Source organism: Gopherus evgoodei, chromosome 21 (assembly GCF_007399415.2).
Source record: "Gopherus evgoodei ecotype Sinaloan lineage chromosome 21, rGopEvg1_v1.p, whole genome shotgun sequence".
Lineage (NCBI taxonomy): Eukaryota > Metazoa > Chordata > Testudines > Testudinidae > Gopherus > Gopherus evgoodei.
Genome location: NC_044342.1, coordinates 8,183,089 through 8,201,314, shown reverse-complemented (window position 1 = coordinate 8,201,314; position 18,226 = coordinate 8,183,089). Strand labels below are relative to the sequence as shown.

The 18,226-nt window shown below is 43.9% G+C and overlaps 1 protein-coding gene and 1 pseudogene across 1 annotated transcript; one reads left to right on the top strand and one right to left on the bottom strand.

Annotated features, from left to right (window-relative positions):
* The first annotated feature begins 1,142 nt into the window (after positions 1 to 1,142).
* LOC115637903 lies at positions 1,143 to 4,481 on the top strand (annotated as a pseudogene).
* Positions 4,482 to 14,449: 9,968 nt separating this feature from the next.
* Positions 14,450 to 15,424, bottom strand: LOC115637902 (olfactory receptor 11A1-like). Its single transcript, XM_030539495.1, has one exon. The coding sequence runs from the start codon at positions 15,422 to 15,424 to the stop codon at positions 14,450 to 14,452; it is 975 nt and encodes a 324-aa protein (XP_030395355.1).
* Positions 15,425 to 18,226: the final 2,802 nt, after the last annotated feature.

Genomic DNA, 18,226 nt, shown 5'->3' with positions numbered 1-18,226 from the left:
TTCTATCCCTAATCATGTTCTTTTGCTCACACTTATATCTGCCTGATGAGCCACAGAAGAAATGGCCCTTTGTTCTCAAGGCAGGTTAGAAATGTTCTTGGTTTTATTAGAGAACTAATAATCATATTGTCTCACGTTGTTCTTTAAGCTGTGTATTGAGAACTAGGTGGGATGCACTGTGCTTTACAATGGAAGTAAAGACATGGTCTTTGTTCCTAAGAGCCTATTGACTCAGCTGATCATGGCAAGACAAAGTGCTGGGGAGATAACAACAGGCAATGGATGGATGGAGTGGGACAGAACACACACAACTGGGCAATGAGCATTGCTTGACTAGTAGCACAGACATCTTTCTTTCTTTCTTTCTTTCTTTCAGGACTGGAAATATTATTGGGGGCATTCTAGAATAAGGTGATAGTCCGAGGACTGAAATGAAGTAGGAGAGAGATGTTTGTGCAGAACTGGTTCAGGGAAGGCAGTTCATGGCTTTGGGTACCATTTTCACTGAAGTGTAATGGGAATGGGGTGCCCAAACTATCAGGCAGCTTTGAAAATCTCAGCCTGGCAGCCACGGAGACGGTGCAAAGGTGCTAGTGAGAGAAGGGAATAAAGGGGATCTGGAAAGAAGTGGAATTAATGGGGTAGGGATCTGACGAGGAGTGTGTGGTGTGGCCGTGTAGACCTGGGTCCATCCACGAGCTGGAAGAAAGGAATAGGAGAGATTGACAGGCTGGGAATATCTTATGTTTTTCCATAAAGCTAGTGTGTGTTAGCTGGTGAAAGACCTGGTGTATCTGGGAGGGAGTTGCAAAGGAAAAGGGTGAGGGAGATGCAGACCACTTCCTATCTTTACCCATTGTTACTGAACTTTTCTTGTCCACCTATTTCATCCTGCCCGTAAGTTCTCTGGGGCAGGTGCTGTCTCTTCAATACATGTGTATGAAACACCCAGCACAACAGGGAAGTAATTGGTAATTGAGGCCTCTATATACAAAATTGGTACATTCTCTTTTTTAATTTACTTGAATCATCCTTTTTTGATGGAAAACTGTTACTCTGGAAAACTTTCACCCAGTTCTAGTCACCAGACTAGAGAGATTCCAGAGACTGCTGTGGTCATGATACATGTAAACATCAATAACATGGCAAAGGTGAAAAGGAGGCATGAGAAGCTAAAGATACAGTACTAGGAATTAGGGTTAAATACTTTGTAATAGCAGTAGCCAGAAGTATTGCAGTATGACTATTATAGGCTGCCATGTTTTGGATAATTACTGTAAAATTATTTAAAAGGATGAAAATTATAATATTTGTTGGTTTTTTATTATCAATACAAAAATGAGGAGAAAAAGCGTGAAAAAGAAAATTTCCTGACATAATGTCTATCTAGCTGTCTAGTTAATCATTAATCATTAAATTAAACAAATGGGCAAACCCTATGTGTTTGATTGCTGTAATTGTTAATCTCTTACTATCAATTCAATAAAATCTTGGTATTTATTTTTAAATTTCTTTTATATATAAAGGTAAGATTTTCCATTGTTTATATTTGTCAAAGTATTTAGTGGTAAATAAAGTTATTATCATTGTGAGCGTAGGGTGACCAGACAGCAAATGTGAAAAATTGGGATGGAGGTGGGGGATAATAGGAACCTATACAAGAAAAAGCCCCCAAAATTGGGACTGTCCCTATAGAATCGAGATATCTGATCACCCTGTGTGAGGGAGATGTCTATATTATTTTATGAATATTCTTCATTCGTCTATTTGTTTGCTTGTTTTGCTGTTGGTTGCTATATTGTACAAAGAGGTTAACTCTCACACAAGTGGACCGCAGGTAGGCAGGAAGAAAGGTATAATTTTTAAATTGCACCATTCACCAATACTTAACAGGACAATTTAGGTGTCAATTCCTTTGATGTTTACCTGTGACTGAGTCCGAATCTCCAGCTTGATACAGGGGTGGAGGGAGAGAGTCAAGCGGGAAAACTGAATCAAACAACTTTGCAGTCGATGAAAACCAGAGCCTAGGAGCTTGGCAGAAACAGACACAGGAAGAAGGGGAAAGTAGACTGAACTCCAATCCTAGAAGCATGGGTGTTTGGTTAAACTTTAAGTAAGACAGGTACATGTAGGCCTTCTGTTATTTAATTGTTATGCTTTGATTCCTGCTGTTGAGATTAAATGATATTTTGTTTTGAAAAGGCTGTTTTGTGGTCACTGGATTCACCACTAGTCCCAGATCCCAAAGGGAAGCCTTGCAGGGCAGCCAAATACAGCTGGCCCTGAGGAGCAAACACAGTTGGTACCCAACGGGCTGTACCTTTGTCTGATAGCAGCAGAACTGTCGGATTCCACCCCAGAGAGGTGAAGGCAAGAAGCCTGTCACCAGAACAGGTTGCATTCAGGGAGACGCTGAGAGAGGTCAGAGGTGCTGCTAGCCCTGAATTGTGACAACCATTAACTGATCATTTGTTTCATGATGATTTCCAGCAATCAAAGCATCTAACTGAAGCTGTAACCCTGCTTCTGAAACAAGTTTCATGCAGATGTTCCCTTATGCCCATGCAGAGTAACATCCTTCTTAGTAATAGTTACCATGTTCATTATGCTACTTCTAGGGGCCAACCAAGCATGGACCCTTTAGGGTTAGGTATGGATAAACATAGAGTAAAAGAAAGTTTCTGTTCCAAAGAACTTTTAGCTTAAATAGAGAAGTCAGCTAAAACATAGGACAAAGGGAGAAAACATTGATTTCAGTTATCTCCGCATGGGCTACAGGTTAATCCACATGAATCTGATTATAAAATCAGGGCCTGAGAAATGGAGTGTGAATACATTCCATGTGAAATATTTATGACTTTCTAGTATTAAACTAAAGAAAATCATAATCCTAATTTAATGGGATTTTTGTCTCAAGTAATCTTGATTGCACAGGTCAACATTCTTATATATGTTGAATTAGTATCTCACTGCTTGAATGGTCTTATTGAAATCAGCAGTGAGACTGGAATTTTCAAGTGCACAAAGGAATGAGGTGCCCAAATCTCACTGAAATTAAGAAGCATAAATTTTTTAGGTTCCTTTGAAAATCCCAGCCTGAGAGAAAGGGTAACAGAATTTCTCTTTTGAAATTAGGGGCACACATTGGTGACTAAGGTATTATTGACCAAAGAGGTAGAGTCTGATATATAGTCCTTTATTTCCTCATCATTCAAGCCCATTCATAGTGACTGCAATTCAGAATAAATACTTTGGCCAGCTCTGGTTATGAGTTGAGTTGAGGGAGAAAAGTGATTCTGTTTCATGAAAGATTTCAATCTTTTGAAACTGGGTTTCATTCTAAATGGAAACCACCATTTTTGACATTTTCTGTGGAAAGGAATAGAGCCTCCTTTTCAGGACTATGTGGCTGATGGGCTTCTCTAGAGCCACAGACTTTTGAAGAAAGGCATCCAATCCTGGTTGATAGAAGGCCTGGAGATGGTGGATACACCATGTAATACCTGTCTCTGTTTGTCTTCCAGTTGAACACTTATGAAGAAATGATGAACTTGAATCGAACAGTGGTGACTGAGTTTCTTCTGGGATTTTCTACCTCTCAAGAGAGGCAAGTTTGAGTCTTTGTGGCACTGTTAGCCATTTATCTGGTCACTGTGGTGGGAAACCTCCTCATTATCCTTGTAACTTTGGTGGATCCTGTCCTTCACACCTCCATGTACTTTTTCCTCTCTAATTTGTCTGCCTTAGAGGTTGGTTACACCTCGGTCACTGTCCCCAAAATGCTGGTGAGCCTCATCTCAGGGGATAAACACATCTCCTTTGCTGGCTGTGCCATGCAAATGGGCTTCTTCCTTTGCTTCGGGAGCACGGAATCCTCCTTTCTGGCCACCGTGGCATATGATCGCTACGTGGCAATATGCAGCCCCCTGTGTTATACCATTATTATGAACAAGAAGGTGTGTGTCCTTCTGGCAGCCACTTCCTGGACTATCGGCATCCCAGCCCAGGTAGTGCAGACCGGTTTGGTGTTCACCTTACCCTTCTGTAGCTCCAGAGAGATCAACCATTTCTTCTGTGACCCAGCCCCTCTGCTGTTGCTGGCCTGTGCTGACACCTCCATGAATGAAACTTTGACTTACATCATGGTCACTTTCTTTGGAATGGTGCCCTTTGCCCTGATCCTGTTGTCCTACATCCGAATCATCGCCACCATCCTCATGATGCCATCAGCTGAGGGCAAGAAGAGAACATTCTCCACCTGCTCCTCCCACCTCATGGTTGTGGCTTTTTTCTATGGTTCTGGCATCCTCCTTTATTTACAATCCAGATCCAGTGAATTTCCAGACGGCGCTAAACTTCTCTCCCTGTTCTACACTGTTTTGCCTGCCATGTTGAACCCTTTTATCTACAGCCTGAGGAACAGGGATATCCAAATGGCCCTGAAGAGAAATATGTGGAACAAAATGGTTCCTCACTAGCACTGAGTGGGAAACAGATTTTCCAGCCTGTTCTTCCTTAAGATGAATCTAAGGCCGACTAAAATTTTTGACAAAGAACAAGAGCAAGACCCACCCACCCCAAAATAGCCGGGTCATTAAAGCCATGAGCAGCAGGTAAAATAGGCCAGGGGAGACTAATCCCCCACTAACCCAGGCTGTGGTCCCACCCACACTCTGCTGCAAGGCTCCACCCTCTCCCCCAAAGCCAGCAAGGGCTCAGCTCTGGGTTTCCTGGTTCAAAATAGGGAGAGCAGAGATTCGAACTCAGCTCACCCACGTCCCTTGAAGCACCAAGCTATAGCCTCCAGTTCTGTAGAGCTTTAAATATGGAATTATTTACAGAAAGAGAACAGCTCCCACCAGCACAATTGATAGACTAACCCCAGACTTCTCAGATCAGTGTCCTAACCTCAGTCTACCCTTGGAGTGGGCTCTCTTCTTTAGTTCAGATCCCATTCTAGACCAATGAAACATTCACCAAAACCAAAACTTTCCCTCCAGAATTTCCATTTCAACAAATTGAAATTTTCCACTGAGAAAAAAAAATTTAACTGAAAAATCCCCAGTAACCTCTAGTCCTCAGAGAATGTGACTTGTCTAATAAGCACACTATTGGGGTCCCAATTGGCAGAAGTCTATTGGTTTAGGCTTGGTTTGAGGCTCCTTGGACATGATTTCTGAGGTGGACTGGGCTCTCCCAGTGACCTCTGCTGCTGTTGTGAGCACTCAACACTTCTGAAAATTGCACTGCAGGCCTATCAAGTTGGTGGCCGCCCACAAAAGTCCTGATGGAAGTGACTCTCCAAACATTCCTTCAGAAATCTGTAGCAGAAGCAGGGCTAGAAGCCAATTTTCCTTGGCCTGAGGCCACTAGACCATCCCTTCTCTTCTGTTAGGCCTGTGCACCATTGGCTACACACTTTCTAGCTTCTGCAATGAACAAGAGCAGGGTGTAGAGCTGCCTGGAAAACGGAATTTCCTTCCTGTGGGTGTTGGAACAAATTTTAATCCCAAGTCAATAGCCCAGGAACAAAAAGTGAAACCTTGAAAATTGTTCGCAGGCTCATGGGGCTGCTTGACTTTCTGGGATGCCCAGGGAGATGGGAAGCTGCCTATCCAGTGAGCTAGCTGCTGAGGCATTGGTTGTTCTAGGGGTCGAGGTTATGGCTGCCCAGGGAGTCAGCTGCTCAGGGAGTTGGGGAATGTCTGCCCAGGAAGTGCGCTACAGCGGAGCCAGTAACTCTGAGTGACCAGCAGGCTGCCTGGGACCTGTGCAGCCCTGGTCACCTGGCAGCTGGCCTTCCAATTGCTAGGCTGGCTGAATGGTGGGCAGGTTAGCCAGTCTGCCTCCTGGCCTGGTTACATTGAAAGCTGGGAGAATCCACTTGTTCCCAGGGAGCACGTCAGATCTGTTGAATCAGCAACATGGGTCTGTCAGGAAATTTTCAGCCTGCTTTAGCAAGGTCTCCTCATCCCTATCCACTACAGATCTCCATTCCAGTCACTGTTCATTCTGGGGTCCTGTGAACCAAATCACCACATGCTGTAAATCAGTGCGGTTCCATTCACTTCCGTAAAATGTCACCTGTGAAATGGAGTGGCTGATACTTGTCACTCTTCAGGACAGAGGTCTGAGATCTTGCTTGCTAATAAGGGGTTTGGAGTGCATAGATTTCCTAAAAGCAGTCATTCAGAAGAATAGGCTCCTGGCTCCCAATCCAGTGCGCCTTCCCCTGGGCAAAAGAGTAACCTGGTGAGGGAAAGGATGCTGATGGCCATCTGTTTTATCTTCTTGGTATAGTTCTGTGTGTCTGCTTCAGAACAATTCAAGAAGATCAGTGGGGCCTAGGATAGTGGTTCCCAAACTTTTCAGGGTCATCCCTCCTCTTACTCCTGTCCGGACGCCCTCTCCAGGAACCAGGGCTGTGTTTCCTTGGGTGGGGAGGGAGTGCGGATGAGGTAATGGGGCTGAGGCTGGGGCTGCAGTTAGAAACAGGTCTGGGGCCAGAGCCAGGGATGGGGCTGGAAGTGGAGCCGTGGCTGGGCCATGTTGAAGGCTGGCAACCGGGGCTGTGGCCAGGGGTGGGGCTGAGGTTTGGGTCCAAGGCAGTGGGCAGAGCTAGGCACAGAGCCAGGAACCAGGGCCATGGCTGGAGGTGGGGCTGGAGCAGAGTTGGGTGCTACCACCTTCCCGCCTCACATGGGGGCTGGCCTGGGCCACATCAAGACTTCCAAACATTCCTCCACACATACCCCACAGTTTGGGTACCACTGGCCGAGGAGCATGGTTGGGAGTTGATATTTTCAAAGAGTCGAGCGTATTTTACTCTCTTAGCTTCCTCTGACAAACCCCAGCTGGAATGTTAAGGACAGTAAGTGACAAAGGTTAAATGAAATTGGTTGAACTAGTATAAATGATGATTTTACATGGCTTAGAACTCAGCCAAATCAAGACACACTTTTATGGCCACCTCTGAGTTCTAGACCATCTCAAATTTCAATTTCCTACTTGAATCCTTTGAAGTATTAGAGTTATTCAAATGTCGGTCCCAGATAATTCTCAAAGGTGGCGAATTTCCACCCCTTTGTCACTACCCTGCTTCTTGGAAACAGCTGAAAAATGGAGCCAAGGCAGAGGCCAAGTCGCTATTGCAGAAATTTACAGCCCACATAATTAGCGGAGCATAAAAACTCTGCCCTGGCAATCATTTTCAGAATTAGTTTGAAGTGCTGATTTTTATGGGTGAACTTTAAATATTACAGTTAATTTAAAAAAAAATATGGGACAACTGACTCACAATTCCCCATCCATAGCACTGAATTTCAAAACAGGAGTATGCCAAATTAAAATAAAAATCTCTGTTTTATGAATTCTTCAAACTGTTATAAAATACAGAAAAATATGTATTAAAAACAAACTGTAGAGCAATGGCATTTTTATGTGAATTTTGTGTGTGTGTGTGTTTTAAGGTTTTCAAAGGTTCACAAACTTTGTATAGCCATCTTTTAGTACATGAAGTTAAAATCAAATGTATGACCACTACTACTAAATTAATTTATAAATAAATAATTCAGCAGTGGTCATTACATTCTGAACTAGCAGAGTAGCAAGTTGGAGGTGTAGGTTGGCTATTAGGAAAAACTATTTCACTAGGAGGGTGGTGAAGCACTGGAATGGGTTACCTAGGAAGGTTGTGGAATCTACATCCTTTGAGATTTTTAAGGCCCTCTTGACAAAACCCTGTCTGGGATGATTTAGTTGGTCCTGCTTTGAGCAGGGGATTGGACTGAGGTCACATCCAACCCTATTCTTCTATGATTCTATGACCAACACACAGGCCTGGTCTACACTACAAGTTTATTTCAAATTTAGCAGCGTTAAACTGAATTAACGCTGCACTCGTCCACACAATGAAGCCCTTTATTTCAATATAAAGGGCTCGTAATATTGATATCTATACTTCTCCCCAACAAGGGGAGTAGCGCTGAAATCGATATTGCTATTTCGAATTAGGGTTAGTGTGGTCACAACAGGGAGTCACTTCAGTGCTGCATGAAAGTTAAAGAGCTCAGACAAGCCTACCAGAAAACCAAAGAAGCAAATGGAAGGTCCGGGGCAGAGCCGCAGACATGCTACTTATACGCTGAGCTGCATGCAATTCTGCAGGGGGGGGGCCGTCCCCACTACCCTACCCCTGACTGTGGATTCCAAGGAGAGGGGTAATCTCAGCCATGCCTGAGGATTCTGCGGATAGGAAAGATGAAGAGGAGGAGAAGGACGAGCTTGTGGAGAGCACACAGCGCTCTGTTCTCCCCAACAGCCAGGATCTTTTTCTCAGCCTGACTGAAGTAGCCTGTCAACCCTCCCAAGGCATTATCTCAGACCTTGAAGCCATGGAAGGAACTGTGCCTTAGTAAATATAAAACATGGTTTAAAAGCAAGCGTTTTTTAATGATTAATTTGCCCTGAGGAATTGGGATGCATTCATGGCCAGTACAGTTATTGGAAAAGTCTGTTAATGTGTCTGGGGATGGAGCGGAAATCCTCCAGGGATTTCCTGCATGGGGGCACACAAAAAGCTCCTCACCTGTGATATAGGAGCACAAGTCACATGGACTTTCAACAAACACCTTATTATTTTCTACTTTTCCTTTTCTATATATGTAAGCAGAGTCAGGATGAGCTCTACCCTGACATCTGGTGGTGAATTATGGCGAGTGTGGAAAAGAACTTCAGGAGCTAATCTTGTTTGCACAGGCACACCCACCCTGCCTAGCATGAGCCCATGGCAGCCGAAATGGTCACTTTGGCAGCTGTGGGATCCCCAGTTTATCTGTTATTGGGGCAGGAGGAATAAAATATTGTTACTCTGAATATGTGAATCAAGGACAATGAAACTGTTTTGTGACAGAGGGTCTCAGCATCACCTAAGTAGCACTCGCTAGACAAGGGACATGGGTTCCAAAACCCAGTGAACTGAGAGAGGCTGGGGACAGGTATGTATGTATGTCTGATGGTATGGGTGCTTTTTGAGGGCCTGGAGCACTAACTGCACCATTTTTTCTCTCCACCTTTGAATAGCACAGCTAATTTTGATTCTATTAAGAGTCTAGCTAGAGACTACTGAGCTGAGCTGAATTCACTTTGGGCCAATGGTGCACTGGGACTCCCCTGCTACAAGCTGAAATCACTAAAAGAGCTAAAATTACTGAGCTGAGATCATTAAGTGCTGTGTCAGCTAGTGGAGGAGCCTGAAGCTATATTGCTAAGCGGTTGGCAGAGCGGAGCAGTTTGCAGGACAGTTGGAGCAGAATGCGGAGTGGAGCTGAGCAGTTTGTGGGGACAGCTAGTGGAGTGGAGTGGCTGGCATAGCAGAGCAGTTTGTGGGATGGTTGGAGCAGCCAACGGAGCGAAGCAGTTTGCGGGGATGGCTGGAGTGGCTCACAGGACGGCTGGAGGAGCAGCTGGTAGAGCGGAGCCATTTGTGGTAAAGGCTGCAGCATAACTCCATGGAGAGGCGGGGCAGTTGGCCCCGGACCGTGTAAGATGCCCCTTAACACCCTGTGTGCCCCCCCATTTCCACTCAGGTTGGGGGGAGGGTAAAACTCTGCAGATAACCTTTTGAACTCTGGGGCGGCACTAACCAGGCTCAGAGACTTTTGGGTTGTTGGACTTTGGGGTGATTGGACTGAAGACTTGAGGGGAAAAGGACATTGCCAAACTTACTTGGAGGTGGGTCTTTTGCTCATGGCTGGTGTTCAGAATCCTGTTTGTGATGTTTCCCCAACACAATGCCACATTGTTTCCCTCCTTTATTAAAAGGCTTTTGATACATGCAGACTCCGTACTTGCGAGAGGGGAAGTATTGTCTCCTAGGGGCACCCAGGGGGTGGTATGTAATTGTTCCAGGTCACTGGGTGGGGCTCAAGCCAATTTTGCATTGTGTTATTGAAACAGAACCCCTAGAAACTGAACCCGGGCCTTGTTGCTGCAACTCAGAGGGGCAGAAGGGTTTATATATATATATATATATATATATGTTTTTTATGTATTACATATACAGTATTTTTATTTTATTTTACACTTTTATTTTATTTTACTTTACACTGGGTATATATATATATATATATATATATTACTGTTTTTGTAATTTTATTTTCATTTAGGCTTGGCAGAATATATTTTTTAAAATAATTATAGAGGGATGACTGATTTTTTAAGCGTTTTTCAAATCTGTATTGGCTTTAAATGTTCACATTTGCACAAAACTATGGTTTTTAAGCATTCTTTATTTCTGTTTATTGATTTTTAATGTTCACGTTGGGAAGAAATTAGAGAAGGGTTGTGGTGACTGGGAGGGTGGTTAGACAATCATTATTTTATGACTGTGGATGTTAAGATTCAAAAATTTTAAAGTTTTGTTTTTGTTAGCACACCCAAACTGTCAACATCACACATCTAAATTTACAAAGGAAATATCCTTAACTCAAATTCATAGGTCCTCTCAAGCAGCATTTTTCTTTGCCTACCTGGAAATTTTGATTATTGATGGCATTTTCCTCCCTGCAGTTTTGCATGTATATGATGAAATCATTCATTGATTAAAATCTAATCCTTACAAGCCTCTGTATAGTTATGCTTTGTCTAGCAAATCCAGCATGGCTCCTTGTCTCCCACTTTGGCCAATCCCACCTAGCCAGGCCCCTCGCTTCCAGTTTCCTTCCATTATGTTCTCCCCCACTCTGGTCATCCCCTAAAGCCAACCCTTTGCCCCACCGATCCAGGCAGTTCTTTCAACAGGCCCCCTACCCCTCTAGTCAGGCTCTTCACCCCACCACTCCAGCCAGACAGTCCTCCTCACATCCAGCTAGGAAGAGGGAATTGGACTGTCTGGGCAAGGAGACTGGGACTGGGATGACAAGCCTTAAGCAATGGAGACCTGGGACTGAGTAGGCAAGTAGAATGGGACTGAGACATGGAGCCAGCGGTGGGTTTTCTGGTCTTTTCATAGAATCATAGAATATCAAGGTTGGAAGGGACCTCAAGAGATCATCTAGTCCAACCCCGTGCTCAAAGCAGGACCAATCCCCAACTAAATCAATCCAGCCAGGGCTTTGTCAAGCCGGGCCTTAAAAACTTCTAAGGATGAAGATTCCACCACCTCACTAGGTAACCCATTCCAGTGCTTCGCCACCCTCCTAGTGAAATAGTTTTTCCTAATATCCAACCTAAACCTCCGCACTGCAACTTGAGACCATTACTCCTTGTTCTGTCATCAGGTACCACTGAGAACAGCTGAGCTCCATCCTCTTTGGATCCCCCTTTCAGGTAGCTGAAAGCAGCTATCAAATCCCACCTCATTCTTCTCTTCTGCAGACTAAACAATCCCAGGTCCCTCAGCCACTCCTCGTAGGTCATGTGCTCCAGCCCCCTAATCATTTTTTGTTGCCTTCTGCTGGACTCTTTCCAATTTTTCCACATTCTTCTTGTAGTGTGAGGCCCCAAACTGGACACAGTACTACAGATGAGGCCCACCAATGTCGAATAGAAGGGAAAAGTCACATCCCTCGATCTGCTGGCAATGCCCCTGCTTATACAGCCCAAAATGCTGTTAGCATTCTTGGTAATAAGGGCACACTGTTGACTCATATCCAGTTTCTCGTCCACTGTAACCCCAAGGTCCTTTTCTGCAGAACTGCTTCCTAGCCACTCAGTCCCTAGTCTGTAAGAGTGAATGGGATTCTTCCATCGTAAGTGCAGGACTCTGCACTTGTCCTTGTTGAATCTCATCAGGTTTCTTTTGGCTCAGTGTTCTAATTTGTCTAGGTCCCTCTGTATCCTATCCCTACCCTTCAGTGTATCTACCACTCTTTCAAGTTTAGTGTCATCTGCAAACTTGCTGAGAGTGCAGTCCACACCATCCTCCAGATCATTAATGAAGATATTGAACAAAACCTGCCCCAAGACCGACCCTTGGGGCACTCCACTTGAAACCAGCTGCTGTCCATCACTTCCCGTTGAGCCTAACAATCTAGCCAGCTTTCTATCCACCTTATTGTCCAATCATCCAGCCCATACTTCTTTAACTTGCTGGCAAGAATACTGTGGGAGACCGTATCAAAAGCTTTGCTAAAGTCATGGAATAACACATCCACTGCTTTCCCCTAATTCACAGACCCAGTTATCTCCTCATAGAAGTCAGTTAGGTTAGTCAGGCATGACCTGACCTTGTTTATCTCCCAATTTTTAAGAGCTCAGCCATTTAGACTTTCAGAATTACACCCATGTCACAGCATGTGCTTTCAGCTACATTCAGCCCAGGAGTCCTAGACTGTTGTGATATCAGAGGTATTTCAACCAACCCCCTTACCCCTACAGCTAATTTGCATGCAGTAATTTCATTGGCTGTACAGAGGGTGAATTATTTGTCTCAGATGCCTCAGTTCATGGCACCATGGGCTCTCAGTTGCCTGTAAGTATATCTGCAGTTACTAGGTGCAACACTTCCATTGTAGTATTAATAACTGTAACAAATGAGGGTCCTGGGGAGTGCAAGAAGTTCAAATGACTGTATTGAAATGTGCTAGACTGGCATGGACTTTCGGGACAATATAAGCTTTAAGTGGGTTTCCTGGGGAATCCCTGGGGGTGAGTTAATGAAAATTGAACAATCTCAGCTATGCCCTTGATGAAGAGAGGGTAATTGGCTGGTGATTACCTGATCCAAGGGGCTTGGAGATCAAGGGCCATAGCTGCATAAACAGATGAACTGTCCAGTTGGGGTCTGATTCCTGGTTTAAAAACTGACTTGTACTTGTAATGATGGGGACAAAACCAGTTGTGAGGGTTGAAAAACTGACACCACAGCCTAGGCTGGAGCGTGGGGGGGTGACCTCTGGCAAACTTTTGGCATGGATATAGATCAGTGGTTCTCAACCTATTTATCATTATGGGACGCATGTAGGCCACAATATATCATCTAGGTTGCAGGTTGAGAACTACAGTATGTCCCCCCCAGCTCTGTCTCCCCATAGGCTCCCTATGCCCAGTGCCTCCCAAAGTGGTGCCAGGAGCACAAGCACTATGGATCCATCTGTGCAGGGCACAGTGGCAGCCCCGACACTGGGCTTGGCCACATGGGGCCAGGGCAGCCAGGCGGCAGCCAGGATACTGACCCCATGGGTTGGCAGACAGCCTCAATGCTAACCCCAGACCCTCTGCCAGGCAGCAGTTCCAGAATCCACCATTCGGCACTGACAGGGCAGCAGCCTTGGACCCTGCCATGTGGGGCTGGCCGGTGACTCTGACCCCTAGTCCGCTCAGCCGGGCATACCAGACCCCGCGGCAGTGGGCAACAAGGCAGCTGGTAACTTGGCCCCATGCAGCCCTGCAGCCTTTAGCACAGAGCTAGGCTGCAGGTGTGTGCTAATTAGGCCGCATGCAGCCTGTGGGCAGTGGGTTGAGAACTGCTGATACAGATTCTTTTATTGTTTTTTACATATTTTATCTGTATGCTTTTGCTCTAAGAATAAATGTATTTTGCTTTTTGAAGGCTGGTTGGCAACTGCTATACACCATTATCACCTCTGGAGAAGGGGGAGGGATAGCTCAGTGGTTTGAGCACTGGATTGCTAAACCCAGGGTTGTGAGTTCAATCCTTGAAGGAACCACCTTGGGATCTAAAACAAAATCAGTACTTGGTCCTGCTAATGAAGTCAGGGGGCTGGATTCAATGACCTTTTAAGGTCCCTTCCAGTTTCAGGAGATTGATATATCTCCAATTATAAAAAAATAAAAATTGTTAACCAATGGTACTAGACACCAGTCAGACCTATTGAGGTTCAGGGGACTGCAAGCTTTAAACCCCCCAGTTTAAAGAAGTGACAGCTTGGAAGTCTAAAACCTTAAGTGGATGCCTTCAAGGAAGGCTGGAGGTGTGGGGGAAGAGGGCCAATGTTGCATTTAACCCTGAAACTGTGACAACAACAATATTAATACATAATATCCTCTCTATGAAGTCTAATACACAAGGATTTTAAAGCTATACATTACAGAGATTTATTACAATACATTTTACACATAAGGAAACTGAGGCACCGAGAGAGGAAGTGACTTGCAAAATAAGACTGCCAGCAGAGTCAGGACCAGCAACAAAATCTCTTAACTGTCAGTCCTCTGTTTTAGCTACAGGGCCATTCTTAATTTACGATCAACTTCCCCAGCATTTCGTTCATCTCCAAGGGTTGCAGGTAGCTCCAGAAATCCTTCATCATAAATTACTCACCAAATCCCCTAACTGTCAGGGTTATCAAGGTCATTGCAATGTTTGTGGCTGATTTCAAGAGGGATTAAAAAAGAAGGATGATCACATAGACATCATGGTGTAGGGTGTATTGGATAGATAGATGGATAGACAGATAGATAAATTAGATAGATGGTCCTATTCTTATTTGCATAATGTGATCTTGAATTTGCTACCCTTCAAAACCATTGTCCTTAGGAGTTTCTTCACACCCTCTCGAACTTCCTGATTTCTGAGGCTGTATATGATGGGATTAAACATGGGGGTCACTGTGGTGTACAGCAGGGAGAAGACCTTGTTAAGAGCTGGCGAGTCGTTTGCTGAGGGGGCTACGTACATGACAATCAGGGTCCCGTAGAAAGTGGTGACCACAATGAGGTGGGAGGAGCAGGTGGAGAAGGCCTTTTGCCTCCCGGTAGTGGAAGGAATTCTCAGGATGGCCCTGAGGATGTGAGTGTAGGACACCAGGATTAAGAGAAGTGGGACCAAGGTTACAACCGAGGACAAGATGCTAACAGTAGTTTCGACTGAGTAGGAGTCCATGCAGGAAAGTTTTACAAGAGGTTTGAAATCGCAGAAAAAATGGTTGATTTCTTTGGGACCACAGAATGTCAGATGGGACACCACAGATACTGTTATCATGGGTATCAGAAAACCACATGCCCAGGAACCAGCTGCTAACTGGGTGCAGACCCTGCCAGTCATGACAGCTGCATAGTGCAGTGGATAGCATATAGCCAGGTACCGATCATAAGCCATCATACCAAGGAGCAAGCACTCCGTGGTTCCCAATGAAGCAAAGAGGTAGAACTGTATCATGCAGACAGGGAATAATATTATACTCTTCTCCAACAGGAAACCAAGTAGCATCCTGGGGACGATATTTGTGGTGTAGCAGATTTCCAGGTAGGACAAATTGCTCAGGAACCAGTACATAGGGGTATGAAGGCGATGCTGGGACAGAACTGTTACCACAATCAAGACATTTCCCGTGATTGTTGCAATGTAAATAATGAGAAAAGACAGAAAGAGCAGCACCTGAGACTCGCAGAGATCGGAGAATCCTAAGAGGATGAATCCATCGATGGCTGTTTGATTTAGCCTGAGTAGTTTGGCCATGTTTGATTTAAGAGAGGTATCCTTGAGCCTTTGCATCTCAGTCCTGGGAGACACTGCAAGACACACTTTTTTGATCACCCTTTCATGATCAAATAATGTTATAATCACAGAATCATAGAACTGGAAGAGACCTCGAGAGGTCATCTAGTCCAGTCCCCTGCACTCATGGCAGGACTACGTATTATCTAGACCATTCCTGACAGGTGTTTGTCTAACCTGCTCTTAAAAATCCTCAATGATGGAGATTCCACAACCTCCCTAGGCAATTTATTCCAGTGCTTAACTTCCCTGATAGTTAGGAAGTTTTTCCTAATGTCCAATCTAAACCTCCCTTGAGCAATTTAAGCCCATTGTTTCTTGTCCTAGAGGTTAAGAACAATTTTCCTCCCTCTCCTTGTAATAACATTTTATGTACTTGAAAACTGTTAACATGTCCCCTCTCAGTCTTCCCTTCTACAGAATAAAGAAACCCAGGTTTTTTTTTTTCAATCTTCCCTCACAGGTCATGTTTTCTAGATCTTTAATCATTTTTGGTTTTGCCACATCATCAGTTAGTAGCTCCTCAACTGGCATCCTCATTCTCTCTAATTCAGCATTGTTTTTCTAATTCTCTTATCCCTTTGTCCCTCTTTTGCTGCTTCTTCATTTTCCTCTTCTTCTTCTTCCTCCGTATCAGTTTCCATCTCATGCAGATTAAGATGTTAACCCAAAAGTGTTATCTAACGCTGCAATAATATGACCCTAGAGTTGGTTGGAAAAGCCTGACATTGGGCTTTTCAATGGAGCCTCAGAGAGTTAAGTGCTCAACTCCCATTGAAATTAAGCAGAATTCCCATTGAATTCCTGTGGTCGGATTTTCCAATGAGCAAGGCAAATTAGGCATCAAACTGCCCTCAAGCTCCTTTGAAAATTCCATCTTGAGTATTTCAAAATTTAGATTAAAATTAGGATAAATCCACTTTTGTTTTTACATTTGTAAAAAAAAAAATCACTACAAAAAATGGAGCAGAGAAGGAAATTTATGTACTTTTTTTACCAGCTCTGTTTTTCTTTTTCTTTTCCATATGAAATATTGACAAAATTTTGGGAGCAATATTAATATTAAAGTTTAAATTTTTCCAGCCACTGTTGTTCATTCCTATTGATTGAAGTTTTTGAGGCTACATGAGTACTTATGTATTGTTGTGGTATCCCTCACTCCTGCATGCACATAACATGCTTAGTCTGAGCAGGGGTGGTGAAAACTTTTCCAATAGGAATTTTTTTTTAAGGAAAATTGGATTGTCCCATTTCTTTGATTTTCAGTTTTCAGTTTGAGGATGAAAAGGACAAATTTTCTTCTGAAAATGTTGATGAAATTCCCGCCCCACAATTTCTTTTGCAGAAAAAATAAGCCATTTTTTGGACAACTTTAACCAACCTGAATAAGACCCAAATAAAGACCCCTTGGGTTTGACCCTACACATTTTCTTTCTAAGCCAAACATTCAGTCATATTCACCTCTCATGCTGCTTTAGAACATCTTACACTTTTCTTGGGTATTTGCTGATCACCCACTGGTATCTTCAGTTCTCCTTTTCTTGCTTTCTCTTGTGGTGCCTTCAATCTCTTCCCAGGATCATGTACTGTCTGCTTTCTGCCACCGAGAATTTAGGCAGATAATATTTTCCCAGAGTTTGGGTCTTTTATAGGTTCTGATGCAATTTCCTGTACAAGCTTCACATTCTAATTTGCTTCCCCAAAGGCTTCATTAAAATGTTTCTTTTTCTAGCATGCGCAAGTTACCTTTCAATGCTGGTCCCTCTTCAGACAATGGAGGCCAGATACATAGATGGGATAAATCAGCATACATCCATTTACACCAGCTGGGGATCTGATCCATTTACCCAATAGAATTATGGCTGATTTACCCTATCTGAAAAAAGATGGGGGTATGTGATGGAGAGCTTAAAGCTCTACTGTCTATTTTGAATGGTAGTTAGATGCCTAGTGGGATTTTCAGAAATATCTAGGCACCTAACTCCCATTGATATCAATGAGTTTTGGGCAGATAGATGCTTTTGAAAATCCCACTAGGTTCCAAAATACCTTTCAAAATCTGGCCCCTAACCTGTTTATGTGCTTTTATTAGGTACTTGTTTGCATCTTCAGATGCCTGAGTACCTTTGAAAGTCTGTCCCTTAGCTGCTTAAGGATAATTGGAAAAGAATGGGACTTAAGTTCCTAAATCTCATAGGTAATTTTGCAAAAATTTGCTCTAAGGGGCTATTTTAAGAATATGTTAGGAACTAGTTGAAGCAATCTCAGAACCGCTAGCGGTTGCTGTCTTTTCTGTAGTATTTTCCTTAAGCCTCTGTTTGCCTCTGTTTCTCTCATATTTTGTGTTGCTACGCATTAGGTGCAAAAGGGTTACGTCTGCTCTTGGAGCAGCAAAGGAAGTATGAGGAGTGTGTGTTGTCTTGCTTTTTGGAGCAGACTGAATGGGTCATTAAAGGGCTGGCCCAGGCTAACCCCTACCAGTGGAAAATCCAAGAAGACAATGAAACACCCAATAGCCAGAACAATGATGCCTAGCAACCAACAACCAAGAAGGAGATTTTCTCCCACTTCTCAATAGGGAAGTCAAGGAGAGGCCTAGCCTGAGAATGCAGAGGTGACAGAAGGGAGAGCAGTTGGTTTTGGGAGTGGGAAAGGGACTGATAGAGAGAAAGAGACAGCAATTGGAATGAGTCCATAGTAGATTGGCTGGGTTGTGGCACTGGCTATGCCAGCATGAATTATGTCTTAACCTTTCTTTCCCTA